The sequence below is a fragment of the Dermochelys coriacea genome, chromosome 9 (assembly GCF_009764565.3).
Source record: "Dermochelys coriacea isolate rDerCor1 chromosome 9, rDerCor1.pri.v4, whole genome shotgun sequence".
In the NCBI taxonomy this organism is placed as follows: domain Eukaryota; kingdom Metazoa; phylum Chordata; order Testudines; family Dermochelyidae; genus Dermochelys; species Dermochelys coriacea.
The window spans coordinates 4,502,717-4,530,442 of record NC_050076.1 but is presented as its reverse complement, the minus strand read 5'-3'; the positions used below and the strand labels follow the sequence as shown (position 1 = coordinate 4,530,442).

The following is a 27,726-nucleotide window of genomic DNA, read 5'->3' as shown; positions in this document are numbered from 1 at the left end:
ACAAGTCAGTGGATAGTAACCCCTATCATGTGCAAGAATTGTTGATCTATGGACTGGACTAGGGCCAAGGAATGAAGTCCTAGGTTCTTGCCAGCGCTCCAGAGTGTGGGAGCTTTTAAGACTATCTTTGGAATTTTGGGGGATTTCCTCAAAATTAGACATCTTTGAAAGCCAGCGCACCTTGCGCCCGGCTGTGTATTCCCATGTCGTGGATTTGAACTCAAGCCAACAATCCAGCAGGAAACTCATGAACTCCTAGAACCAAAGAAAGCAGTGACGGAAACAATCCCTCTGCCAAGGCAGCATTGTCTCCTCTGGTGTTCCTTATTGATGCTCACCTCTTCAGCAGTCTTAAAACTTGTTCCTGCTGGCCAGCCAGAAATCCACTCAGCCAGATGTATTCCTGGTGTAACTCAGTTGGCTTCACTGCAGCCACGCTAGCAGAGTATTTGGCTCACTGTGTTAGAAGCCGTTTTAAAAGGAAGTGTGAGCCACATGACCAGTTTAAATCTTGCACAGCTTTGGATTTGTGTAGGACTTAGAATACTAATTTTGTTAATACCCAGACTAGTTTTTAACATGAAACAATATCAGAAAGAGATTTGCTAAGAGGCGATTATAAAGTTAAAAAAAAAATTTTTCCACCAAATGCATCCGATGAAGTGAGCTGTAGCTCACGAAAGCTTATGCTCTAATAAATTTGTTAGTCTCTAAGGTGCCACGGGTACTCCTTTTCTTTTTGCGAATACAGACTAACATGGCTGCTACTCTGAAACCTATGTTTGCTCTGTCTTCTTTGTTTATGTACCATTTCACCAATCTTTGTGTCGTCCATAAATTTATGTTTACTTCCAGATCGCTGATGAAAATGTTGAATAGCATTGGGCCTAATACTGATCCCTGCCGAACCCCACTAAAACTACCCATATTCATTGATGATTCCCTAATTATAAACACTTTTTTGAGATCTGTCCGTTAGCCAGTTCTTATTCTATTTAATGTTTGCTGTATTGATATTGGGCCGTGCTAATATTTTAATCAGAATGTTGTGTAATACTAAGTCAAACACCTTAGCAAAGTCTAAGTATATTACATCTACACAGTTACCTTTATCAAGCAAATTTGTAATCTTATCATAGAATGAAATCAGGTTTGTTTGAGAAGACCTATTTTGTATAAAACCATGTTGACTGGCATTAATTATATTCCTACCCTTTAATTCTTTATCAGTTGAATTCCATGTCAGCTTTTTCATTATTTTGCCTGGAATTGATGTCAGGCTAACTGACCTATAGTTACCCAGATTGTCCCACTTCACCTTTTTGAATATTGGCACAGCATTAATAATCTTCCAGACTCTTGGAATGTCCCTGGTATTCTGAGATTTATTAAAAATGAACATCAGGGGGGTCAGAGATCTCCTCAGCCAGCTCTTTAAGGACTCTTGGGTGCAAGTTATCAAGGCCTACTATTTAAAAAGTTTTCTCACTAGCAGATATTGTTTAACATCCTCCTTGATTACTAATGGACTTCATCATCATCCTGTGACAGAAGCACAACATCCTGCTTCTTTCCAAATACAGAACAAAAGTATTTATTTGCCTTTTCTATATCATTAACTATTTTAGCATCTCCATCTAGTAGTGTGTCTATAGCGTTTCTAGGAATTCTTTTGTTCCTAATATACTTACAAAACTCTTTTGCATTGTTCTTAGTGCTGAGTGTCATATTTTTACCCTCATTTCTTTAGCTTCCCATGTCAGTTTTTAACACTTCATAATTTCTAATTTATATCAATTGCTATTTCCTCTTTTCCTCATTTGTTATATATCCCGTTTTATTTCTGATTGCTGCTTTCACTTTGCCACTGGGATGGGCATTTAGCCCAAGTTGTCTTCTTTCTTGATTGTGGAATCATATATATTTTTTGCCAGCAAATGAACGCTATTTAAAGAACTCCCAATTTTCATTTCCATGTTTTTGTCTAATTTTTTTTCCTCCCAATTAATTTTACTCAGCTTTGGGAAATTAGCCCTTTTGAAACCCTAAGTATACACATTACTGGACTGTTCTCTGTTTACCCATATTGAATGTAATCATGTCATGATCCCTAGTTTCTAGGCAACCACAAACTTCCAGTCTGATGATTAATTTATCTTTGTCCATCATAATGAGATCCAAAATAGTTAGCTCACATTGGGTGCAATAACAGAAGTTCCACATAACAACACAATTTTTCTTTCCACATATTACAGACAGATACTTAAAGAGTAACTCATCCTTCGCTCTAGTGTGATCTGGTGGTCTGTAACAGATACACTCCTTGGCTTTATTAGTTATCACATTGATCCATATGCATTCAAGTTCCTGCAGTTCTGAGTTATCAATAACTCTAAACAGGTAGTGGCATCTTTAATGTAGAGTGCCTACTTTACACTTTATCCATTGTGTTCTTCCTAAATGGGATATAACCAGAGATTTTTAACATTCCAGTCACGTGAATCATCCCATCAGGTTTCAATAATTCCAGTTCTGTCAAATTTGTTCTCATCAATGAGAATTTCCAATTCCTCTTGCTTGTTACACAGACTCCTGTCATTGGTATATAAGCAACTGAAACATTTCTTCACATTCAGTGCCACAGTAGTTCAATTTGTTCATGACACACTGAGCTTGAGTTTGTACCGCATTTGCCTTCTAAACACCCTCCCCTAGCACTGCTAGTTTAACATCCTCCTGACTGCTCCAGCTAATCTCCCAACTGAAAAGATTACCCCACGTACACCTGTGAGATGCAGGCTGTCCCGTTTGTACCTCTCTCCCACTGGAATGTAGCTTAATGCGCCACAAAAACAAAACCTTCAGATTCACCCCAGTCACACAGCCAGTGGTTCACCTTCAGTATTTTCTGCCTTCTCCCATTCGTGGAACTGGGAAGATCTCAGGGAAGACTGCCTGGACTTTCCTCTTCTTGAGCTCCCTTAAGTCTCTATAGTCTGTGTCGTTTCATCTGATTCTGTCTCATTTGTTCCAGTGTGTATCATTGCAAGTGGAGATTTGCCAGACAACTTCATAATCCTGCCCAGTCTTGCGGTTATAGAATGAGTACTTTTACCGCAAGGAGATAGCGCACTATTCTGTTGTCCTTATTCTGCCCACTGTTCTTAGTACAGAGTTACTGATGATGATTGCGTGCCTTCTGAGGATGGTTGAAGAGCCTCTCTTGGTGGCTGCTTGCTTCAGACCACAAGGATGCCCATCTGCTAAGTCCTGGTAGCTTTCTGTCCCATTCCTCCAAAGACAAGTTTCTCAGTAGTTGACTCGCTGAGTATCTGATATTGATTTGAGACTTCTAGCCAGGTTGAATTCCCCTCTTGGTCACACATCATTTGTCTGCTTCTTCAGTTTCTACTTTCTCCTGTTCCCTTATCGCCAGTCCCTCCCCATATGGTGTCTCTGGCGACAATTTCAGAAACTGGTTGTCCAAGAAATCTTTGTTTCGTCAGCTGCAGTGCAGTGTTCAAATTTGCACTTCCACACCACTCGTCTCCTCCAGTATGTTCACCAGCATGCACTTCCCACACCAGAACTCTGTTCTGTCCTTTGGCAGAAAGGAACACACAGCCCACGTGAGACCGGTCACAGCGGCTGTTCCTTTGTCGGCCATGTCTGTTATGTGGTGCACAGCCATTCCTAACTGGAAGGAACCACACGCTCTTTCCAAATGCCCTCTGAAACTCCTTATTAGCCACCCCTGTTTGTCTCTCTTCTTATAGCTCTTCTCTGAACCCACTAATTTTTCATCATGACCTCAGCCATTGTGCACATTCTCTCTAGCTTAATTCCTCCTCTTGTCACATTTGCTATTAATGCGGGCTACAAATTCCATAAGCACAGCAGTGGAATTTCTTGCCGTGAAGTCTCACAGGAGAGGGGGAAGAATCGAGCTGCTGCCAGTCACCCAACAAGTTGCACAAAGACGAGTTGATGCCTGGAGCAGCGTTGGGGCAGCCATGGGGACAGACCTGCAGCTGCTCTGGTTCCAAATATACAAAACCCAATTAACTTCATCCTGACAAGGAAAGCCGATTCCTGCAGAGGGGAACGCGCGCCAGCCCCATGATGGTTATTACTCTGCAAGTGGGAGTAAAACCACCCAGACCAAAAGAATGTTTAAAACCTCTGGAAATAGCAACCTCCAGAGGCAATGTCTATACTAGGTGCATTGCTGGTATAGCTATACCAGTTTATTAGGCCAGCAAAGCACTCCTAGTGTAGGAACAACATACACCAGGGAAACTGCTCTTTGCCATTACAGCTTAGTCCAGGCCCCACCCCCACCCCAAGCAAATGAACCATCCTAGGAAAAGCACAGGTTTGCTGGTATAGCTGTGTCTGTGCTAGGGTCAGGGTTCACACCCCAACACTCCTCTGTCCGACATAGCTAGGCTACAGAAGGCTGTAGAGTAGATCCAGGCTGAATGTTAGTGAGTCAGCCAGGACCAGTCCACAGGTCTCTGTGGTGTGTCACATCCCCATATCTGGCCCTGGTATAACAGTCAATGTGGAGGGAGGGAGAGAGTTCCAGTTCAAAGGATGCACACGTCTTTTAGTGACATTAAAGGTGTCAAGGGCTCAGATGCGCACATAGGGAGTTACATGCACACACCTGCGTGCAACTGGCTGTCTACTCATTGCCGCTGGTGTGTGGAATGTCCTCCCAATGAGAGGTGGTTGGGAATTTTTAAACTAAATGTTTTTTTGGCAGGGAGGTTGGGGAGGAGGAGTGTTGTTGAAACGAAAAATGCTTGCAGGAAAGGGCCGGTTTCAATGAATTGCCCATTTTGAAAAACGTTGAGAGAAAAGTTTCAAAATTGTTGTCGGTTTTGACAGTTTCTAACCAAAAAAGTTCCCATTTTGGTTCAAAATAACTTTTTGGTTTGGAATTTAAGTTAATTTATAGTTAAACAAAAAGGAAGGAGTTTTTTTTAAAAAAAGGTAGAAATCAAAACACCCCACTCTTTACACTGCTCCTCGTATTAAAGAGGAGGGAATCCAACACATCAGTGTCTGTCTCCTGACTTAACGTGAACCAAAATGCCAAAGCAGAAAATCAGTTAGGCTTTGCCCATAGTCAAAAAGTCTTTTGGAATATACAGTGTACTCGGACAAAGCAGAGTACTCACAGTATCTTCAGCCCAAAGCCAACCGTAGGGAAAGCTCCTTATCCTCCTTAGCAGTGTTCTGTTGTGTTCTTCCGCTTGGTTGACTCTCTGGAGGCCTGAGAGCGGCACTCACTCTTGCATCTTCTGGTGATGCCTTGAAGAGGAGTGGTGAGCCAACGATCTAAAAGGGAAATCCCCTTAAGCAAACATGTTCCCAGAGAGAGGCAGTGAGTTGGAGTCTGAAATTAACAACTTTTAACAATTAACTGTTTTTCTCACCAGTATGGAATTGGAAGGATAAAAGGAGTAAATCCCCTAGGATTAATTTTCAAGTGTGGAAGGGATTAATCAACAGAAGGGAAATTAAAATGCTTGTCTCACTCAGATGCGTCAACATCAGAAGGTGACTGAGCTGTAATGGAGCTGAGGTTGGCGGGCAGAAGGCATGCAGACTAGAGAAGCACCATCCAGTGGCAACAGCATGTTTATTTGCTTGCTTGGGCTCCCAGTCAAACTTCTACTAAGGCCCGTGTGCTGCAGAAAGTCAGATTAAATTGTCACCAGGGTCCCTCGTGGCCTTCAGATCTATAAATAGGAGTTAGATCTGGCCTGTGGCTGCAGCCTCTAGACAGAGCTCTCTAAAAGTATCAGGTATGCGCCAAAGTCCTTGTAGTATTGGGACTTTAGATGGTGAACTCTTCATGGCAAGAATTGTATCATCCTACGTGTCTGTACAGCACCCAGCACAATGGAGTCTCGCACCTGACTGGGCCACTGGTGCTGCCATGATAAAAATAATAATACATAAGACCCCAATCCTGCACATAGCTCCATGCCGACAGCCCCATTTTGTGCTTAGAGCTGCTTGTGGGGTGGCTTGTTCACATCCCTCCTCTGTCATGCTCCTACTAGTGTTCGCAAGCAGGCATTCCATTTACTCACTATTGCTCTAATCAGTTGCAATTCACTTCAAGAAGTTCCTGTTCTGTTTTGCAAAAAGAAAAGGAGTACTTGTGGCACCTTAGAGACTAACAAATTTATTAGAGCATAAGCTTTCGTGAGCTACAGCTCACTTCATCGGATGCTGTAGCTCACGAAAGCTTATGCTCTAATAAATTTGTTAGTCTCTAAGGTGCCACAAGTACTCCTTTTCTTTTTGCGAATACAGACTAACACGGCTGCTACTCTGTTCTGTTTTGCTATTTTTATCGTTCTATGGCTTCATGACATGGACTGTTTAAAGCGAAAATGGGTCATGCCTCACATATCTATCTATTTCGGTTAAAATATTGGTTACAAGAAATCAATAAAAGGGGAATCACAAAATGATTGGGTTGTGCTTTTATTTTTATTTACTTTGTTTTATTTTATTTCTGTGTGGGCCCTTTAGCAGTAAAGTTACAAATACTAATTGTGTGCTCTTCCGCTGCCTTGGGAGTAGATGCTTTGTGACAAGATGTCAGTCTCATTTATAAAAAGTCTTGAGATCTACTGATGGAAAATGAGATGTAAAAACCAGGTTATTGGCTTTTGTTATTGTTATTGTCATCTTCAAGTTTGCTCACTTCTGTTACTGAGGAATTTGTTTCCTCTATCCAGCCCCAGCTAGTTGCTTCATTTTATTCCTTATGAGTGAATTTCAGTAGGGAACCGTCAGTTTCTGCTAAACCGAAGGCCTGATCCCACATATCCTGTGCCTCTCCAGAGTTTCCTTTTTTAATAAAGCATATGGAATGGGAAGTATTTTGAATGAGGCCATAAGAAAAACAGCAACAACCAGATAACGAGTTAGTGATACATACAGTGGCCAAGCCCAACTATTAGGCAGTTACCCAGGAAAATTCCTTAGCTAGTTGCATAATGTTCCTCAATTGGCAGGATTGTAGCATTCCCTGTTGTAAATATAGGGAACGGAGCAAATGCTGCGGTAACATTATCTGTTTATGCAAGGCCTTGTTCTCTCTGGTACATCAGTCACTGTCATCATGATGATAGAAAACAAACAAAAAGCCCAGGAACAATTCTTCCACCTCCGTTACTACAAGTATCCAGTACATGAAGCTAAATCCTGCCAGGAACGAGCCCCCAGGTCAGACCGAACACAAGTAGGCAGTTCTCACAACGGGTTGAAATCAAGGATGTATCATACTGACTCTTCCAAAAATAATCCTATGGCTCTTCTGGGCATTGCAGGATAAGCGAGTTGCAGGATGTAGCTCTGTGTGTGTCTTACCAGTCAATTGCCGCCCGGGAAGTAATGTCCAGTGACATACGTTGCAGTATAGGCCTGACCTCTCTGAAGTCTTTGATGATTCATGTCCTGCATGCGTACTTCTGCACTATGTGTAAGGAGAAGGGGCTTGCCCGTTAACATTCTTGGCTCAGACAAGCAATAACAGTGCAGTCTTTCAGCTGGCAGTTTTCACTGGGAGTTTTGGGTGCACAAGGAATGCAGGCAGAAGTCTGTAGGCTCCATGTGGTGTTGGTCAACATGAAAATATTGACCTGTGGGGTTTTATAATTCTCTTTCTGTTGGATTTTTTTCTTTTCTTTTCTTTTCTGTTTATCCCAAAGATCACAGACTTCCCTGCATCTGTGCTTCACCATCCAGGATTGAACATATGGCTCTTATTTGATAACTCCAAACATTTCCAGCAAGATTAGCAAGTGGAATTCTGTCCCAAACTCCAGCAAAATAAACCATCTGAGCTTCTTCACAGATTTAGCATTTGCATCTGTCTGTATGGAATGCGCCTCTCTTTGTGGCATGCATATTTCAGGTGTTTGGTTTACAAAGGCGAGTTTCACATACTGTAGTCACGCAAGCCATCATTGAGAGGGTTGATGTGCCTGGCACAAACAGTCATTAGAAGCTGATTTGTATCGGTGTTTACATAACATGGTTGCGGGGAGGGGGGGGGAGATGAATCTTTCAGCTGAGCCTCCTTGAAATGAAAAGCACTTTATAGCTTCAGTGCTCCCAACAATGCATCTGGTTCAATACATAAAATCTACAAACCAAGACAGGCAACACACAGCCTTTAATACGGTTATTTAGAGCCGTCTGAACTGAAATGACTGGGGCAGAAGACAAATTTGGCATGGTACCACATGGAAAATTATGGCCTGGAAATTCGTACAAGAATTGTAAGGTGGATAAAGGAACTGGCTAAAGGGGAGAAGGAAAGAGATTGTGTGTAAAGGGGAACTCTCTGGATCTCTATTGGAGTTCAAGACTTGGTCTTGGGGCCAATCTTATTCAATGTTTTTATTAATGCTCTTTTCACAAAAAGTAGGAGTTTGCTAATGAAATTTGCTGATGATACAAAGTTGGGGAGGCATCGTCAATAAAGAAGTGGATGGAAATATTATGCAGGATGAGCTTGAAGACTGGAGTGTCAGAATGGCATGAAATTCAGTAGTACAAAGTGCAAGGGCCTGCACTGAAGATGGAGGTTGATCCTAAGATGAGTAGGAACTACCAATGTGATGTGGCTGTGACAAACGCAATGTGATCCTAGAACGTATCCGGTGAGGCATTTCCAGTAAAGATAGAAAGGTATTAATGCCATTGTACCAGGCTCTGGTAAGACCTCATCTAGAATACTATGTACAGTTTTGCACAGCCATGTTCAAGAAAGATGAACGGAACCTGTAATGGTGGCAGAGAAGAGATACTAGGATGATCTGGGGGCGGAGGGTCTATCTTATGAGAGGAGACTGGAGGAGGTTGGCTTGTTGAGCCTAGCAAAAAGAAGGCTGAGAAAGAGGATCCAGTTGTGCTCTATAAACACACTAGGGCAGTGGCTCTCAAACTTCCTCTGGCCCTGCCCGTCCCAAATTCCCCCCACCCCCTCTTCTCACCCCACTGCTCCCTCCCACCTGTTCCCCCCCAAGGCCGCCACCTCACCCTAAATTCCTGCGCGGCTCCACTAATTAGGTGGGTGGCCCTTCATTCTCTTGTGTGCAGCCGTTCAGGTGCACACCTTAGAGGGAACTATCCACAGACCACCTGAACAGAGCTTGCGGACCACCATTTGAGATCCTCTACCCTCAGGTGTAAACACCTGGGGGGTGAAGAGCTATTTAAGCTAAAGGACAATCCTGCACAAGAACAAATGGTATAAACTGGCCATGAGCAAATTCAGGCTGAAAACTAGAAGAAGGTTTCTAAGAGGGGTGAGGTTCTGGAACAAACAGAAAACTTAATGAATTTTAAGAGAGAAGGCAAATGTATGGGTGTATGACGGGGTTGCTTGTGACAGTAAAGGGCAACCCTGGGGCTTTATGTCTCATGTTCCTTAAAGCTCATGCTTCAGAGCTTCAGCTGGTCACCTGCAGGGGTCAGGAAGGGATTTTTGTCCCCCAGTGTATTCTGGGAGATTTTTTTTGGTCTCCTTCCTCTGAAGCATCAGAGATGGCCACAGCTGGAGATGGGACATTGGATGGGATGGGGGCAGGGATCTGAGGTGACCTTGGGGGTTTTCATCTTCCTCTGCAGCATGTGAGTGCGGGTCACTTGTCAGGTTCGTCTGGGTATATATCACTTACGCATTTTCCTGCCTTTGCGGGATCCTCAAGAACTGTTGAGCCTCGGACCCTCCTATTCTCTGCCTGTGGCACATCATAGTCAAGTCTCCTGTGAGCTGTTATGCTTTGGTCTAATTCCGGTTATTGGGTTTAGTGTGTGGGTGCTGGGTGTGAGACATGGGAAGTCAGACTAGATGACCTGGTGGTGCCTTCTGGAGTTAAACTCTAACTCAAAATAAGCACTCGGCTCGCCTAGCTGGTTATGTGCTCCTGAATCCCCGTCCCTTGTCCTGCCTGTATTGTGGTACTGAGGGGATGCATTTACTGGGTTGTCTCCTCCCAGGGTCTGTGCTAGCATCCCTCACAGAAGAGAAAAGCCAGGGTCCACCTGCAATGAATCCTAAGCAGGGTTCTCTGCTGGGGCAGCTGGATGCAGATGGGACCCTGCAGTTCTCCCCAGTGACTGTGCTGCCTTGTGTTCCATACGTGGTGTTGGCAGCCGCCGGCCTGGATTCAGAGCTGTTCTGGAACTGACAGCTGGCTATACCGCGCTCACAGTGAACGGCTGAAACGAAAGGGCCTCACGTTTCCTTGCAGACCAGCTGCAATCCCAGCCTGGGCATATATCTGAACTGATACTCACGCCAGTTGTTTTTTTTTTGCTTACAGAACACACTGGAGCAGTGCAGCGTCTGTGCCAAACCCATCATGGAGAGGATCCTGCGAGCCACGGGGAAAGCCTATCACCCCCACTGCTTCACCTGTGTGATGTGTCACCGCAGCCTGGATGGCATCCCCTTCACTGTGGATGCCGGTGGGAACATTCACTGCATCGAGGATTTCCACAAGTATGACCCAGGCGGCTCTTGTTGGCTTTTCCTGGCCCTGGAGGCCTACAATCTCTTCTCATGTTACCTAGGCAGGCTCCTGACCTGCTGTAAATTCTTCCTGAGATTCCCCAGAAGCCAGGGAGCCGGCAGGCACACCCTCCATCATTCCAGCTTAATTGACTGGGGGTAGTTATGTGGATTTGTTTTACGTCCATCTCCCTGCCAGCGAGGGTTGTCTCAGTGCTCACAGATCTTCTTTAACAGATTATGTTCCCCACCTGCCCTATTTGCAGACTGCATGATGTAGGTATTTCATGTTCTTTGCTGCACCCCTGCGCTTCCTTATCCTTCCCCCCCAGACCCCTGCCTGGCCTCCTACTGCCACTTAGCTATTGCCTTGAAGCCAAGGTTCTCACCCTGTGCTCAGTACCCTGCTCATAGCCCGCAGAGCACAGCGGGGTTTGCTGTCTCCTCTGTTTCCATCTGCTAGTTAGCCTTTAAAGGAGCTAGGAAAACATTCCTAATAATAATTTGTAGTAAAATACCTATTTAAAGTGCACTGCAATCCATGACAGGAGGTAGCTTCCTTTGCTCCCCCTACCCCTCCCCTTATCACAGCTGATCTGAGAAAGACAGATCAGTAGATATAATCAAAGCACAAATGTTTCACCAGCTTGGAAGAGACAGGCACGGTACACCCCTCAATTAAAAGAGGAAATCAATATTGACTAATGTGGGTTTATATCTCAAGCACTTATCTTTTAGTTTCTAAGGGGGCAGACTTAATTAGAGACTCGTGACATCAGTGTGTGGGCCCGGGAGCTCAGAGCAGCAGACTTACCTGACAAAAGGAATTGCAGCTGCCATGCGGAAGAATGTTAAACTCCGACGCAAAAAAGAACAGGAGTACTTGTGGCACTTTAGAGACTAACAAATTTATTAGAGCATAAGCTTTCGTGGGCTACAGCCCACTTCATCGGATGCATAGAATGGAACATAGAGTAAGATAGATAGATATACATACAGATAAGTTACCATACAAACTGTGAGAGGCTAATTAGTTAAGATGAGTTATTATCAGCAGGAGAAAAAAAACTTTTGTAGTGATAATCAAGATGGCCCCTTTAGACAGTTGACAAGAAAGTGTGAGGATTCTTAGCTTAAGGAAATAGATTCAATGTGTAATGACCCAGCCACTCCCAGTCTCTATTCAGACCCAAGTTAATGGTATCTAGTTTGCATATTAATTCAAGCTCAGCTATGCAAACTAGATACCTTTCAGCGTAGCAGCCATGTTAGTGTGTATTTGCAAAAAGAAAAGGAGGACTTGTGGCACCTTAGAGACTAACAAATTTATTTGAGCATAAGCTTTCGTGAGCTACGGCTCACTTCATTGGATGCTGTAGTTCACGAAAGCTTATGCTCAAATAAATTTGTTAGTCTCTAAGGTGCCACAAGTACTCCTTTTCTTTTTGCGAAACTAGATACTATTAACTTGGGTTTGAATAGAGACTGGGAGTGGCTAGGTCATTACACATATTGAATCTATTTTCTTAAGCTAAGTATCCTCACACCTTTTTGTCAACTATCTAAATGGGCCATCTTGATTATCATGACAAAAGTTTTTTTTCTCCTGGTGATAATAGCTCATCTTAACTAATTAACCTCTCACAGTTTGTATGGTAACTTCCAACTTATCTGTATGTAATGTGATACAGCATGGCCAGAGGGCAGCAGGAGAGTGCTAGAAGGGAGCCTTATTCCCTGTAGAGGGAAGAAAGTTTGCTACAAATTAATTAAAGCACCTGAAGCCAGTCACATGATAAAAACTCCCTGCTTCAATCAGACAGGAGGAGGAGTTGAAGCAGAGTGGATTGGTGTTGGAGCAGAGAGCAGTTTGGAGGGAAGCAGAGGAGAGTTTGGAGAAGTGCTGCAGTGGGCTAAGAAGACCAAGACCCTAGGTAAAGGGACACCTGGTTTGTGCAGAGGGAGGGCAGGAGAGGGAAGTAGCCCAGGAGAAGGAACCGCTAGTTCTAGTGGTTTACCGCTATCCCTAGGGCCCCTGGGCTGGGACCCGGAGTAGAGGGTGGGCCTGGGTCCCTCCCTCTCCACTCCCCTCCTCTAGGACACTAGTGGGGCAGTTAATACCCCAGTTTCTAGGGCAAGAAATGGTGCCCTGAACTGCCTCCTGCAAGAAGAGAAAGTGTGAGACCCATCATAGTAGTGCTGGCAATTTGCCACTGTGTGTGTGTATGTATGTGTGTGTGTGTGTGTGTGTATATATATATATATATATATATATATATATATATGTGTGTGTGCGCGCCATTCTATGCATCTGATGAAGTGAGCTGTAGCTCACAAAAGCTTATGCTCTAATAAATTTGTTAGTCTCTAAGGTACCACGAGTACTCCTGTTCTTTTTGCGGATACAGACTAACATGGCTGCTACTCTGAAATCTGACAGGAAAGGCCCCCTGAAGCTCAGACACAGCTGTTTAATTGGCAGCTGCAAAGGCCGCTGTGTGTTCCCTCTCCCTCTGTGTGCGTCTCAGCAAGAGTCCAGAGGCAGGGCCCAGAGGGTGAAATTCACCCTTGCGCAGAGGGCCAGCAGAAAGCCAAGGTGGTGGCACTTGCATGCCACGTGTCTATATGCGGGACGTTCCTCCTCCTTGAGAGGGATTGACATCCTTTAGGAAGAACTAAGTACCTTCTGGCTTGAAGGGTTAAATGGTGCCTCAGCCTCATACTGCTCCTCAACCTGTGGGTGAATTTCACTCTCTGAGAATAGACAGCATAGGGAAACAACCTGAACTGGTTGGGTACAAGGCTGGGAGAAGATCCAGGGGATTGCAGAAGACCTAGCTGAGCTACTGAGTCCATCTACAACCAGTACAGAGTCTGTATCCAGAAGTATATTCAGCAGTTCTTTCACCCAGTTTTAGTTGATGCAAGTAATGAAACTTCCATTGCTTCTCTTGGGTCACTGCTCCACAGCCTAATGTGTCTAATTATTAAGAAAATGTATCCATTGTTCTCAGTTTCTTTTTGTTTAATTTTACCTCCCTGTATCACCCTACAGCAGGGGTGGGCAAACTACGGCCCGAGGCCCACATCTAGCCCTCCAATATTTTAATCCAGCTCTCGAACTCCCGCCGGGAAGCAGGGTCTAGAGCTTGCCTTGCTCCGGCGCTCCAGCCAGGGAGCGGGGTCAGGGTCTTGCCCCACTCCACACGTCTCCTGGAAGCAGCGGCACGACCCCCCTCTGGCTCCTATGCATAGGGGCAGCCAGGGGGCTTAGCATGCTGCCCCCATCCCAAGTGTTGCCCCTGCAGCTCCCATTAACTGGGAACCACAGCCAATGGGAGCTGCAGAGGTGGCGCCTGCAAACAGGGCAGCATGCAGAGCCGCTGGCTGCGCCTCTGCATAGGAGCCGGAGGAGGCACATGCTGCTGTTTCTGGGAGCTGCTTGAGGTAAGCGCCGTCTGGAGCTTGTCCCCTGTGCCCCAACCCCGTGTCCCAGCCCTGATCCCCTCCCTGCCCTCCAAACCCCTCGATCTTAGCCCAGAGCACTCTCTTGCACCCCTCATCCCCAGCCCAACCCCAGAGCCTGCACCTGTGGCAGGAGCCTTCATTCCCCCCAACCCCCAATTTCATGAGCATTTATGGTCCACCATACAATTTCCATACCCAGATGTGGCCATAATGTTTGCGTACCTCGAGCCATAATGTTTGCACACCCATAATGTGGCCATAATGTTTGCGCATCCCTGCCCTACAGGATTCCTTCCCCCAAAGTTCCCCCTTTCAAAGCACATACATGTCCTTAGGGTAGAGAGTGGGTGAGAAAAAGGTTCAGGATGTATTGACAGCTCTGGAGGCATGAAGAAACAAATGGAAGGCAATTGTGGATGCAAAAAATATAGTCAGTAAACCGAAACACTGAGCACAAAATCAGGGGGGCAAAAGAAATTCACAAACATTTTCAAAAATGTTGTAAACATCTTCCTGGTCAAAAATCTTTGCAAAAAACTAGTTTTGAAAATTTCTGCACAATGTTTTCCTGAACATTTTTCATTTCTGGAAAATTTCAGGTTTTCTTTTTTCCCCATTTTCATACTTTTTTGTCCTTTTTGCCACTGAAAAAAGGGGGGGAAGTGGATGGAAGGAGAGAAACAAAAATTGTGTTCAAAAAGAAAATTAGTGAATTATTTTTTTTTTAGGGGGAAAAAATCAGGTTTTTTTGTGAAAAAGATTTTAAAAAAGAATTCCAACCAGATCTATTGGCCATTTGAAACTGCTATTGGGGTTCCTATCCTGAAAGGTGAGGAGCAAATAGAGAATGTGAAATCCACCTGCAAGACATGATTGGCTAGATGCTGCCCTAGGAAACACATACAGCTTCCACTGAATTCAATGGGAGTCATTTCTAAGTCTCTCAAGGGAAAAAATGGCCCATGCTGTTTTGCCTCTGGTGACCTACATAGAGAAACATTCAAGCATTTTTAAGCAGCACATTTTAACTGAATTGCACAAGAAAGTGCCGGAATCCCCACATTATTAACTCTCATTACAGCTACGGTCATATCATGATCCATTTAAATTCACTTTTGGAGCAATCAGCAAAGGTGCTGTTTAGTTCATGTCTGCATAGCTGCAATCTAACAAAACGCCTTGCATCTGCTGACAACGAAATGAATGCTTTTTTTAACTCCTACTGCAGCAAGATGTTTTTTAATTGAATTAATTAGAGAGTGGTTTGTATAAAAGGCTGAGTGGCAGAGTCACTGTTTCCTAGATATTTTACAAGAGAAGAATCTTTGATCTCTTCATATTCTGGCACTTGCCATAAGGATTGCCCATTGACCCTAATTCTAAGCTTCTTAGCTATTAGCCAGTGTATGTTCTGAGGGATAGGTTTTCAGAAGGAAGGCTTTCTATTTTGTGGGGAGAATTTGCATTCACAGCATTTGCACTTGTATTTTTGCACCCACACAATGAATAACTGTGGGAGCAAGGCTAAGTGTTTTTACCTGTGACTGCCAGATTGTGGATGCAAATCAAGTAGTTGAGCGATATAACCAGTCAGATATGCTCTAGCAGTTCTCTTTGGGGTGCCCAGATTGAGCCCAGCTAAAACTAACATCCTGTGGGTGTAGTGGGAGCCAGATGCTTGAGGATTTTAAAACAAGACTGGATAAAACCCAAGAAAATTATACTGCAGAGAACAATCCTGTAATGGCAGGATCTAAGGCTGTATCCCACTTGGTCCATCTCTAGTTTCTAGAGTATTGATATTTTTCAATAGAGATAGGTGGGGCAAATCCTGCTAACTTCATTCATAAGAGGAATTCCACTGATTTAAATGGCATTATATTAGGCATATGAAACTAGCTCACTCTGGGGCTTGCACTTGGATACCATAATGATGAGCAATGTCATTGAGAGAGTTTAATAATTCAGACAAGCAGAATATGATTCTCAGGCCTCTGCCATCGTTCTGTAGGAACTCATAAGCATCCCTTAATGTGTCCTTTTCAAGGAGGCAACTCTGCTTGCAGATATGTGTGTTGTGCCACAGTTCACTGTAGGGTTCTAAGTTTCTAATGTAGCATACAAAGAACATGGCTGTGCACTTGGCGTTTGACTGGAACCATCTTTGCTTTTCAAGGAAATTTGCACCACGATGTTCCGTGTGTAAGGAGCCCATTATGCCTGCCCCGGGTCAAGAGGAGACCATACGCATTGTGGCATTAGATCGTGACTTCCATGTCCAATGCTACCGGTGTGAGGTCAGTATTCCCACTACTGGCAAGGGAAGAAAGAAAAGATTGGGTTCACTGTATTGACAGAAATGACCTTCTGTTACATAAATAATGAGCACATTCCTGTTATCATATTGGTTCTACATTAAACTTTACTTCGTTGACTTCAGCAGAAGTGACTCCTGATTTTACACACAGACAGTGCAAACGATAGGAGAATCAGGCATTCTGTTTATACCGGCTTCATTGTGTTAGCAAGAGACTACAACTCAATAATTAGAGCTGAATATTTGAGAAGATAGTAGTTTGTTACCTGGACACAAATGTTGCTCCTATTCGCTTTATTAAAATCAACTCTAATGCATGTTGCACTGTAAGCAAGATTATATGAGTGGGTTAAAAAAAGATGAAGTTAATAATTAGCTGGAAAATTTAATTGGCACATAAACATTCTCATTCATGAATGGCCCTTGCTGTGCTATGTTCTGGTACATATGATTTTGATAAGAATCTGAAACCGAGGAAAAATCACCTTGGCACATGTAGCATATTGAACTTCCAAGAATTCTGCAATACAGCTGTTCTCCCTGGGATAAACTCCAGCCAGGTGTTGGGACAAGAAGCAAGTCCTAGTAATGGTGCTGATCACAGTTCTGGGCTCGGGTGCTGGACTGAGACTCGAGGTGTCTGAGTTCGGTTTGGTGGCTCTGCCATCACCTTCCTGTGTGAGCTTAGGGCAGTCACTTGATCACCATGAGCCTTGGCTTTCCATTTACAAAAGACAGATGGTGATGATGGCATTCTGTCCTTTCTTCTACCCTTTATCTTGTGTATTTAGATTACAAGCTCTTTGGGGCTGAGACGGTCTCTTACTATAGGTCTGTAAAGCACCCAGCACAATGGGCTCCCCAATCTCAGTTGTGGCCTTTTGATGCTAATGTAATAATGACCACAGCGGTGAAGGCGTGCTGCAAGGACATCGCTCTGCTGTCACCGCTGTGATATATTCTATCGCTTTCTGGAGTTCTCTCTCCCAAAGAGGAAGATATATAAGCAGCAAAGTGGTTTTCAAGGCTCACTACTTCTTTTTCCTTTTGGCATTAATAAATGTGAGCTTAAGTTTGACGTGTTCCGCAATGCTAAAGACCTTTCCTTTCCCAGAGATGGGAAGGGAATAATCTCTTTTTATTTTAGAGAGCTTGGGAACCCATCTCCGCTGCAGCATTGTCTCTTATCAGGGAATGGTTCAGTATTGAAAGACATCCTAGAACTCACACGCTGACTTGGGCAGAATTCTGTTATCAGGGGACATGACTGTGTATTTCACTAATAAAGAAAAGGAGTACTTGTGGCACCTTAGAGACTAACAAATTTATTAGAGCATAAGCTTTCGTGAGCTACAGCTCACTTCATCGGATGCATTTGGTGGAAAAAACAGAGTAGAGATTTATATACACACACACAGAGAACATGAAACAATGGGTTTATCATACACACTGTAAGGAGAGTGATCACTTAAGATAAGCCATCACCAACAGCAGGGGGGGGAAGGAGGAAAACCTTTCATGGTGACAAGCAGGTAGGCTAATTCCAGCAGTTAACAAGAATATCAGAGGAACAGTGGGGGGTGGGGTGGGAGGGAGAAATACCATGGGGAAATAGTTTTACTTTGTGTAATGACTCATCCATTCCCAGTCTCTATTCAAGCCTAAGTTAATTGTATCCAGTTTGCAAATTAATTCCAATTCAGCAGTCTCTCGTTGGAGTCTGTTTTTGAAGCTTTTTTGTTGAAGTATAGCCACTCTTAGGTCTGTGATCGAGTGACCAGAGAGATTGAAGTGTTCTCCAACTGGTTTTTGAATGTTATAATTCTTGACGTCTGATTTGTGTCCATTCATTCTTTTACGTAGAGACTGTCCAGTTTGGCCAATGTACATGGCAGAGGGGCATTGCTGGCACATGATGGCATATATCACATTGGTAGATGCGCAGGTGAAGGAGCCTCTGATAGTGTGGCTGATGTGATTAGGCCCTATGATGGTATCCCCTGAATAGATATGTGGACAGAGTTGGCAACGGGCTTTGTTGCAAGGATAGGTTCCTGGGTTAGTGGTTCTGTTGTGTGGTGTGTGGTTGCTGGTGAGTATTTGCTTCAGATTGGGGGGCTGTCTGTAAGCAAGGACTGGTCTGTCTCCCAAGATCTGAGAGAGCGATGGCTCGTCCTTCAGGATAGGTTGTAGATCCTTGATGATGCGTTGGAGGGGTTTTAGTTGGGGGCTGAAGGTGATGGCTAGTGGCGTTCAGATTGACAGAGCCAGAAGAGTACCCAGAAGTCACCTACTACAGGACAGGCCCAACAAAGAAAACAACAGAACGCCACTAGCCATCACCTTCAGCCCCCAACTAAAACCCCTCCAACGCATCATCAAGGATCTACAACCTATCCTGAAGGACGAGCCATCGCTCTCTCAGATCTTGGGAGACAGACCAGTCCTTGCTTACAGACAGCCCCCCAATCTGAAGCAAATACTCACCAGCAACCACACACCACACAACAGAACCACTAACCCAGGAACCTATCCTTGCAACAAAGCCCGTTGCCAACTCTGTCCACATATCTATTCAGGGGATACCATCATAGGGCCTAATCACATCAGCCACACTATCAGAGGCTCCTTCACCTGCGCATCTACCAATGTGATATATGCCATCATGTGCCAGCAATGCCCCTCTGCCATGTACATTGGCCAAACTGGACAGTCTCTACGTAAAAGAATGAATGGACACAAATCAGACGTCAAGAATTATAACATTCAAAAACCAGTTGGAGAACACTTCAATCTCTCTGGTCACTCGATCACAGACCTAAGAGTGGCTATACTTCAACAAAAAAGCTTCAAAAACAGACTCCAACGAGAGACTGCTGAATTGGAATTAATTTGCAAACTGGATACAATTAACTTAGGCTTGAATAGAGACTGGGAATGGATGAGTCATTACACAAAGTAAAACTATTTCCCCATGGTATTTCTCCCTCCCACCCCACCCCCCACTGTTCCTCTGATATTCTTGTTAACTGCTGGAATTAGCCTACCTGCTTGTCACCATGAAAGGTTTTCCTCCTTCCCCCCCCTGCTGTTGGTGATGGCTTATCTTAAGTGATCACTCTCCTTACAGTGTGTATGATAAACCCATTGTTTCATGTTCTCTGTGTGTGTGTATATAAATCTCTACTCTGTTTTTTCCACCAAATGCATCCGATGAAGTGAGCTGTAGCTCACGAAAGCTTATGCTCTAATAAATTTGTTAGTCTCTAAGGTGCCACAAGTACTCCTTTTCTTTTTGAGAATACAGACTAACACGGCTGCTACTCTGACACCTATTTCACTAATAGGTTCTTTGCCTAATTTCACTCTCATCTTATTTCTTCTTTTGGTCTTTATTCTGTTTATTGTCTAGGATTGTGGTGGCCTCCTGTCTGAAGGGGACAATCAGGGCTGTTACCCTCTGGATGGACACATCCTTTGCAAGACCTGCAACTCGGCTCGGATCCAGGCACTGACTGCTAAGGCCAGCACTGACCTTTGAGCATCTACCACCACACTCCAATATTTGCCTGTTGGGGGAATTGCACAACCTTTCCATTTAGCATGACTCCTTTCCCACCTAGGACTTAAGTTTTTTATTGAAAAAGTAAAGCTGGAAAGCCTTGGAACAAGCGGACAGTTTCTAAGTTTTTCTCTATTTGAGTCACATCTCCTAAGAAGCACATTAAAATTGAGATGATGAGGCTCAATTATCTTACTCTAGTGTGAGGGTCTGATCCTATTCCCATTGACGTCAATGGGAAGCTAAATATCGGACATGATTCCATAATACTAGACTTACACCAGTGAAAAACCAGCATGCAAGTGTAAGACCAGAATCAGAGTAATTGTTATCACAAGACAAACTATACAAACATTGGCCATGAGACATTGGGCCTTTATATAGGTACCGTTTTAAAACATAGGGACACAGATTTGTCTTAAATCATAGGGCCATATCTTTTTCTTATGCCCTCGCTTGTCTCCATTCCCTTCCAGTTTCATAACTTTTTCTTCTTTATAATATTATATTTTTGCTGTTGCATAAATTTATTCAGTAAGGATGCTTCCGACTCTCAGATGCTTAGGCATTTATGTATGAGCCATCACTGAAAGTTGTGAGCCTGCACATACATACGCACACGCACATACATACATATATCCTTTTGATACACTAGAGATATAAAGTCACTGAGAAGTTATGTTAATTATTGTTGGGGCTGGAAAGGGTTAAAAAGAAATTCAAAATGGCTTCAAAGAAAATGATTAATGCTAGCCACCACAAGCATGCTCAAAAGGATCTTGGGCTACCCGGGGCCAATGCAGTTACGTAGCAAACAGTGAGTACTGCTTGTTTCCCAACAAGTACTTTAGCAATGGAATCTTACTTCCACTGATATCAAAGGAAAGTCTCCCATTGGATTGAATTCTATCTTGAGACAGGCTCAGGCATTCTGGGATGATGGTAACATACCAGAGCTGGAGTTACAGTACAAGTTATGAGAATTGTTTAATATTTCAGCATTTAGGGCTTTCCAAATTCCTGACATTTCAGGAACAGGAATGATTCATTTTTCATCTCAAGTTGTAAATAGCTGTAATTTACCCCCCCCCCCCAAAAGGGGGGGGGCGGAAACAGACATCTTTTCTCCTACAGTTTCATCACACGGTTTTTTCTGTGTGGAGAAATGTCATTGCAAAGGAATGATTGGGAGATGTCACAGTTCCAGGAAAAAAGGGATGTATTGATGCACTCTTCAGAGAGTTAAAAATTTGCGCCAAGGTTAATAAAAACCTATGCACTCGCAAAATGGCTTGGGGGGGGGGGGGTGGTTAATTAAAAAATGTTATAAATCCACAACTCATTTTGTACAGCTATAATAGTCTATTCATGAAACCCATAATAACTAAGGTACAAATTACATGGGAAAGGAGCAATTTTCATATCATTGCATTAATATCTTATTTGCAGATGTAATCAAAGAAAATAACTTTAGCTGCACTTAACAAATTAAGAGTCAGAACTGAAACATTTCAGGGCTGATTGACCCTATTAATAACAAACTTGCAGTTTTGAAGAGTAACCTTTGTGAATTTTGGTCTCTCACAATAATAAAGGGTAAAATGTAGCGCTTTCCCCTTCAGTCTCTAACACGAGCTCAATAAAATTACATCACCCAAAACTGAAAAGAAAAATGAGTGAAGTTAAAATGAGATGGGTTAGATCCGAGCGAAGAATTAAAGAAGATGGAAAACTGACTCTTACTGTAACTCCTGAAAATGGTATGTCCCCTCCCAGCTCAGCATTTCGGTTGACCTTTATGGCAAAGTCCTACTGAATGTAACAGTGAATAATAACATTTCTCTAGTTTGTTTTTTAAACCATCCTATAGAGAATTTAGGATCTGTCCCCTGACACTCTCACCAACTTTTTACTGGGCTAACTCCATTGACTTCAGTGAAATTAACCTGGATTGCACCACATCAAAATGAGGTCATTTTTCTAGAAATCAGTAGGATGACTGATCAGTCCCATAGAAAGTATATCATTCTCCATTAAATCCAGCAGGACTTTGTTATTAGGGCAGTGATTATTTAGCAGCATCTCCCCATCATATTGGAGTTTGGCCCCAGCCTTCAATAATTTCAGCATTTTCCCACAGTAGATTAGTTAGATATGTTATAATTTATTTCATGCAAAAAGTTAAATGCTGGGTAACTTTTTTTAAATAAGGACATGACTTCTAATAGGTTCCATTTGTTCTACTGGTCATTAGCCCTGGCACCTAAGGTAATTTTGAGCTTGCTAGCATTATATAACTTGTCTGAACTGAATCTGCCAAAGCATGGAAGTTCAGAGTGCGGGTGGCTAATATCGCTTTATCACACATTCCATCATGCCTTAGAACTGGGTTTCTGAGCATCTTCTCTCCAAAGCACACTGGGGATGTGATGTATACAACAGACCATGGCACTGATGTAGCAACTATAGCTCTGAACTTGTGTGTCCTTGTAGGTTTAAGTCAGTCTCTCTATCACACTGAGTGCCATATTAGAAAGTGGTGAGAATTAGCTACTGTAATTAGGAAAAGGGAATGTGGTCTAGCAATTAGAGGAGGGAGACCAGAAGTCTGGATTCCTGGGTTCTTTCAGTGCCCCTGCCACAGACTCACTGTGCAATTTTGAGCAAGTCACTTAACCTCTCTGTCTACCCCACTTCACAACAGAGCTTGATAATTTTTACTAATTTCCCAGGGAAGTGAAGTGACTAAATTAAGTAATTTTAGCTTGGCCAACACTGCATAAGTTCAAATCCAGATCCTCCTTTTCAGAAAAAGTTTAGTTGGGTTTGTGGTTTTGGAGCAGCCCATTCCAGCACCAAGAGCTAGCCAAGAGGTCTAGATCTGAACTTTCATTTTTAGGGTGTTCTTTGGATTTGGTTGGGGGGGGCTCTTAGATCAAAGTTTCTCAAGCATTTTGACCTTCTTGGATGGAAGGAGAAGGGAGAATGTTGTTCTCATTGTATGTACAGTAGCTAATTTTCAGGCTTGAAATATCGGAATAATACTATTATTTTAATTTGTTTTTTCCCGCTAAAATAACCAAAGCCAGTTGCCCATTTGAGTGAGTGAATAAGTGCCTGGAGTATTTTCTAAAAAATGCGTTCGTATGTGATGCCTAAACTCCTATAAATATATTTTGGAAGATACACACTTGCGCGCGCGTGCACACACACACACAGAGTCTCTGTCATGACCCATCTGCCTGTCAAATTTTCAGCCCCAATACTCGAGGGTTTAAAGTGGAAGTGCTGGTGGATCTTTAATCATGGCATTGCCCTAAAGCACCAACAAAATATTGCTTAGCCACAATCTTTATCATGTATTTAATACATATCCTCATTTATCTATTCCAAAGAAGAAGCATTTTTTTTTTACCAAAGAGACCTTGTTCCTTTAAGGTACACTTCTAAAGTCACGATAAATACTCACGTTGTTTGCTGACGCATTGAAATTCAGCAATTTTCCTTTGACTAGGAATGTGAACATCACCTAGACCTTTCTATTTCAATCTGCCAATTTTTTGCTGGTAGTTCTTTGGCTTTTCTAGCATTTGTGTGAAATTAGGGCTTGATCCTGTGTTTCAGGTCACCTCATTGGGAGTTTGGGGTTCAGGAACAAGCCCTTGTTTAAGCCTTGGTTCTGGAAAGTATTTAAACATGTACTTAATATTCAGCACATGCTTAAATCCATTCCTCAATGGGACATAAACAGATGCTTGAATTTACTACATCAGATTTGGTTGCCTTGGTTACAGCCAAATCCCTAGTGACATCATCAAAGTTAATGATCGTATTTTGTTAATGTAATTTGCTTTATTGACATTTATTATTTTATTTTAATTGTTGCCTGAATGTTGCCTTTTAAAGCAGAAGACAACATCACAGCTTTAGATAATGCACCTTTCATTATGATTTTTTTTAAATCATTGGTAAATTTTTATCACAGCTGCAAAACACTTGGGGAATGACTTAGTCCTAGAGACATGGGGGAAGCGAAACGTGTGCCAGGGTGAGCTCTACACACATACATCAGAAGCAGGAATTAAGTGTGACATAGGCCTTGGGTTAGCTCATTATCCGGGGGTGAATTACACATCCTACAAGCATAAAAGAGTTCTCGATATAGATATTGTGTGTGGAGACCGGTGCACACAATCACCAATTAAATCCAGTCTAGTAACACACATTTTGTGCCCTAAGCCTCCAACCCAGAAAATCCCATCATCAAGATCCATGGGGGAGGGAGGAAAAGAGAGGGAAATCTTGTCACTTTGCTTTACTCCAGTTTAGAACATAAAATTCCGTGATTCCCCTTTTTTTGTCTAGAAACTGAACAGCTCAGAGGGGGTTTTTTTGGTTTTCTACTTGCCTTTTATTAATGTCTGGTTCCTGTGTTTGATTCTGTGGGCTGATTTGATATTAGTTCATCAAGTAGTGCTGATCACGCTTTATATAGATATCAACACTATAAATCAGGGTTGACGCATAAGGATGTGTGCTGTGGATTTGGGTGGTGAAATTCTACATGGGAAACACTAGTTGCATGTTGATTTTGAGGATCTACTGCAAAGAGATGGAGAGGACTACCTAAGGCCACATAGAAGTTAGTAAAGCGTGAATTGATATAAGGACTCTGAGAACATTACTTCTGTTAAAGCTGGTCAAAATGTTTTACACTAAACTTCTATTTTGTTGAGAAATTGACCTTTTTTCTTCAATACTTTTTGGGGAAAATTGTCTATTTTCTGTTCTCACAATATCTTTCACAATAGTTGTTGTTAATAGTTTAATCAATATGTTGTTGACATTTTTATCCTCATAGTTTTTGAAATGGTTCTCAGTTTTTCATTTACCAAAAATGAAGTTTTCTTACTCAAAACCATTTTTAATAAACAAAAGTTTTCGGTAATGATTTCAAAAACTGAATGGTAAAAAAAAAACCTGTAAAAATGTCACAAAAATGTTCGTGGAAAATGGATCTGTTCTGGACGTTATGAAACAAGCACATTTTGAAACTTTTCACAAAATCTTTCTTGTTTTCTGATTTGCTCTACTTCCTGTGCAGACACCATTTTCCTAGTTACTAAAAATCCGAATAATGTGACTTTTCTGGGAATAACAGTGTTACTTCTGTTGGACTCAGGTTTTGTCTTCTCCCTTCAAACCATGCCCAGGCTGGTGCCAAGATGATGACAATGTCAGTTGTCCTTTGTTTCAAGTATTGAAGATTGTGAGTAGATTATGCTCACCAAGATAAACTCTGGTTGAACCTCACACCCTAGCATCATTCCTTTGGGCTTGGGAAAGGCTGTTTTCCATATATATATTTCCAGAAGGATTGCTGTTCCTACTCGGCATTTCAAGTTTCCAGTTGACACAGTTGTTTGGCTGTCTTGATGCTAGAGCCCTTGTGCATTGTAAATGAAATGTGACTGGCAATACTGCACCTCTCCTTAAGCCATCTGTAAATCAATCCAACTCCACTGGTGAGTCCATAGTAATCTAGGGTTCATGGTGAACACAGAAGTTCTCAGCTTTGTTTTTAGAGACACTAACTATTGAAAACTCAGTAGAACAGTTAGGAACTACATATATAAAAATAATATACACATTTTAGATTGTCCTGAGACTATGACTAATTAAAGGTATAGGCAACAGTAGGTAACCAGTGCAGTTTTCATTATACTTGTCCTGTCTTCATTTCTGTGCTGCTGCATTCTCAATCTTTTTGGCATTAAACCATGTATAACCAACCACCCATTGATTTTTCAGCTATGCTAACGGGGCTAATCTGAAACTTTCTTTTTGTTGTTTGTGTGTCTTCCTGGTTATTCCTAAATCTAAAAAAAAAGAAAAGACCAAACCCAAAATGGTGATATCCTCTTTACATTTTTGCAGTCTTTAGAGTCCAGTGCTGGGAATCAGAACTCCTGGATTCTGTTTGCAGCTCTACCTCTTTCTCCCTTTGTCACCTTAGACAAGTCTCATAGCCCTTTTCTCTCTCTGCCCCAGTTTATACATCTCTGTAATGGGGACGCTATATTACCTACCTCACAGGGGTATTGTGAGAGTTAGTTAAAAAATGTAAAACTTTTTGAGCTCTTTAATCAAAGTAGCTATCTGCATCCATAGCATCAGTGGCAGAAGTGCCATGCATATGCCTGCCACATGAGAATAAAAGGAAATGATTATAATTGTTGTCAAATTGTGCCTTAAATTTTCAGTCAGCTCTAACCATGTAATTTAGAGCAATAATTCCAGGCCTTATGTTGGTGAATCCAATCAGTGATTTGTTTGAAAGGCTAGATTTTTTTAATACTTTTTTCAGAAAATGAGGTTATTGAGGGGTTCTCTTCTTTTATTTTTTCTCCTCCAATTTTATTTTGGCATGAAAGGGGCAGCCAAAATGCACATTTGTCTTGTATGTAGCATTTTCATCTGTTTTGTGTTCTTTTAGGGAGATGCCACTCTGTCATTTTATGCATAATGACATCTCTTTAAATACATACCAACCAATGAGATTGTTTTCCTAAAGTTAGCAGGCATTTTTTTAATCAACCAAATTTTGGGTTGTGGGGAAAGTGTTGCTGTTCTTTGCTACCTTAGAGACTAACAAATTTATTCGAGCATAAGCTTTCGTGAGCTACAGCTCACTTCATCGGATGCATGTTCTTTGCTACACATTCATTCTAACTTTCACTGCAAAAATGAAATTATAGTCTTCCCATATCTTTGCTGTAGTTGTAGTTTGACACAAGCGTTAAGGCAGATTATAAAGGGAAATACTCGGTGTAACCTAGTTCCATTTAGCAGCAAAAAGAAAAGGAGGACTTGTGGCACCTTAGAGACTAACAAACTTATTTGAGCATAAGCTTTCATGAGCTACAGCTCACTTCATCGGATGCATTCAGTGAGCTGTAGCTCACAAAAGCTTATGCTCAAATAAGTTTGTTAGTCTCTAAGGTGCCACAAATACTCCTTTTCTTTTTGCGAATACACACTAACACGGCTGCTACTCTGAAACCTGTCATTTAGCAGTAAGAATCATTTGTCAGCTGAAATCCTGTTGGTTTGGGTTTTTAAATGTCAAATTACAGACTTAGGGTTTCCTCAAGAGGAACAAAAATGGCACTTCATGTGCAGTAATTCGGTGGTTCCAGGCTGCAGTATTTTCCCTGTGAATCTGGGTGTCATTGTGTGTTAGGATCCTGCCTGCAGCCGATAGTACATTTGACCTATTATCCAGTCCATCTCATTGCTACTAAAAGGCTGCAGCACTGCAAAGCTGATGCAGCAGTTTTGGCTGCCTTCCCCCGCTCCCACTTGGGCCGTATTTACACAGTTTAACTGAGCTCTTCTTTCTGCTGAAGGTCAGATGCAAGCAATAGGAAACACTAAACTTTATAAAGAAGCAGAGCCGTTTAACCACTGTGCTTTGGACATGAACACATCTTTAGGTGGTGCACCGTCTGCTTGGCTGTGAGAGGGCATCCTGAGAGTGCGTGTGACTGGTATAGTGTGCAGAGCCACAAGATATGCTGTTTTCCCACAGCAATGCACTTACACTAGCTTTCCTCTCCCTTGCAAAAAGTGAAACTTTCCCAACTAGGCTGTATATTTAGTCTGTATATTGCATAAAAGGCTGGCAGTTATTTTCCTGAGGATTCTTTCTGTAACCTCTGTGTGGCAATGTTGAAGAGCTTGCTTTTTTTTGACGAGATTAGATGTTGCATATTGATGTGAGCATTTCAAAGGCCCGTGGGGCTTTGGAACATATTAAGAACTTCT

The 27,726-nt window shown here is 42.5% G+C and overlaps 1 protein-coding gene and 1 long non-coding RNA gene across 7 annotated transcripts in view; one reads left to right on the top strand and one right to left on the bottom strand.

Annotated features, from left to right (window-relative positions):
* Window positions 1-21,095, top strand: part of LOC119861738 (LIM domain containing preferred translocation partner in lipoma) — a 523,166-nt gene extending 502,071 nt beyond the window's left edge. For all 6 annotated transcript variants that reach the window (XM_043491737.1, XM_038417228.2, XM_043491736.1 and 3 more), the window contains 3 exons: window positions 10,365-10,543; window positions 16,197-16,317; window positions 19,750-21,095. In XM_043491737.1, the coding sequence (XP_043347672.1) occupies window positions 10,365-10,543; window positions 16,197-16,317; window positions 19,750-19,878 (429 nt within the window). In that variant the 3' untranslated portion in view covers window positions 19,879-21,095. The remainder of the gene's footprint in view (window positions 1-10,364; window positions 10,544-16,196; window positions 16,318-19,749) is intronic.
* A 1,015-nt stretch (window positions 21,096-22,110) lies between these two features.
* Window positions 22,111-26,744, bottom strand: LOC122455654. The gene is made up of 2 exons (XR_006274018.1): window positions 26,619-26,744; window positions 22,111-26,539 (listed from the first exon to the last, which is right to left on the bottom strand). It is a non-coding gene; the product is annotated as an uncharacterized LOC122455654 (long non-coding RNA).
* Window positions 26,745-27,726: the final 982 nt, after the last annotated feature.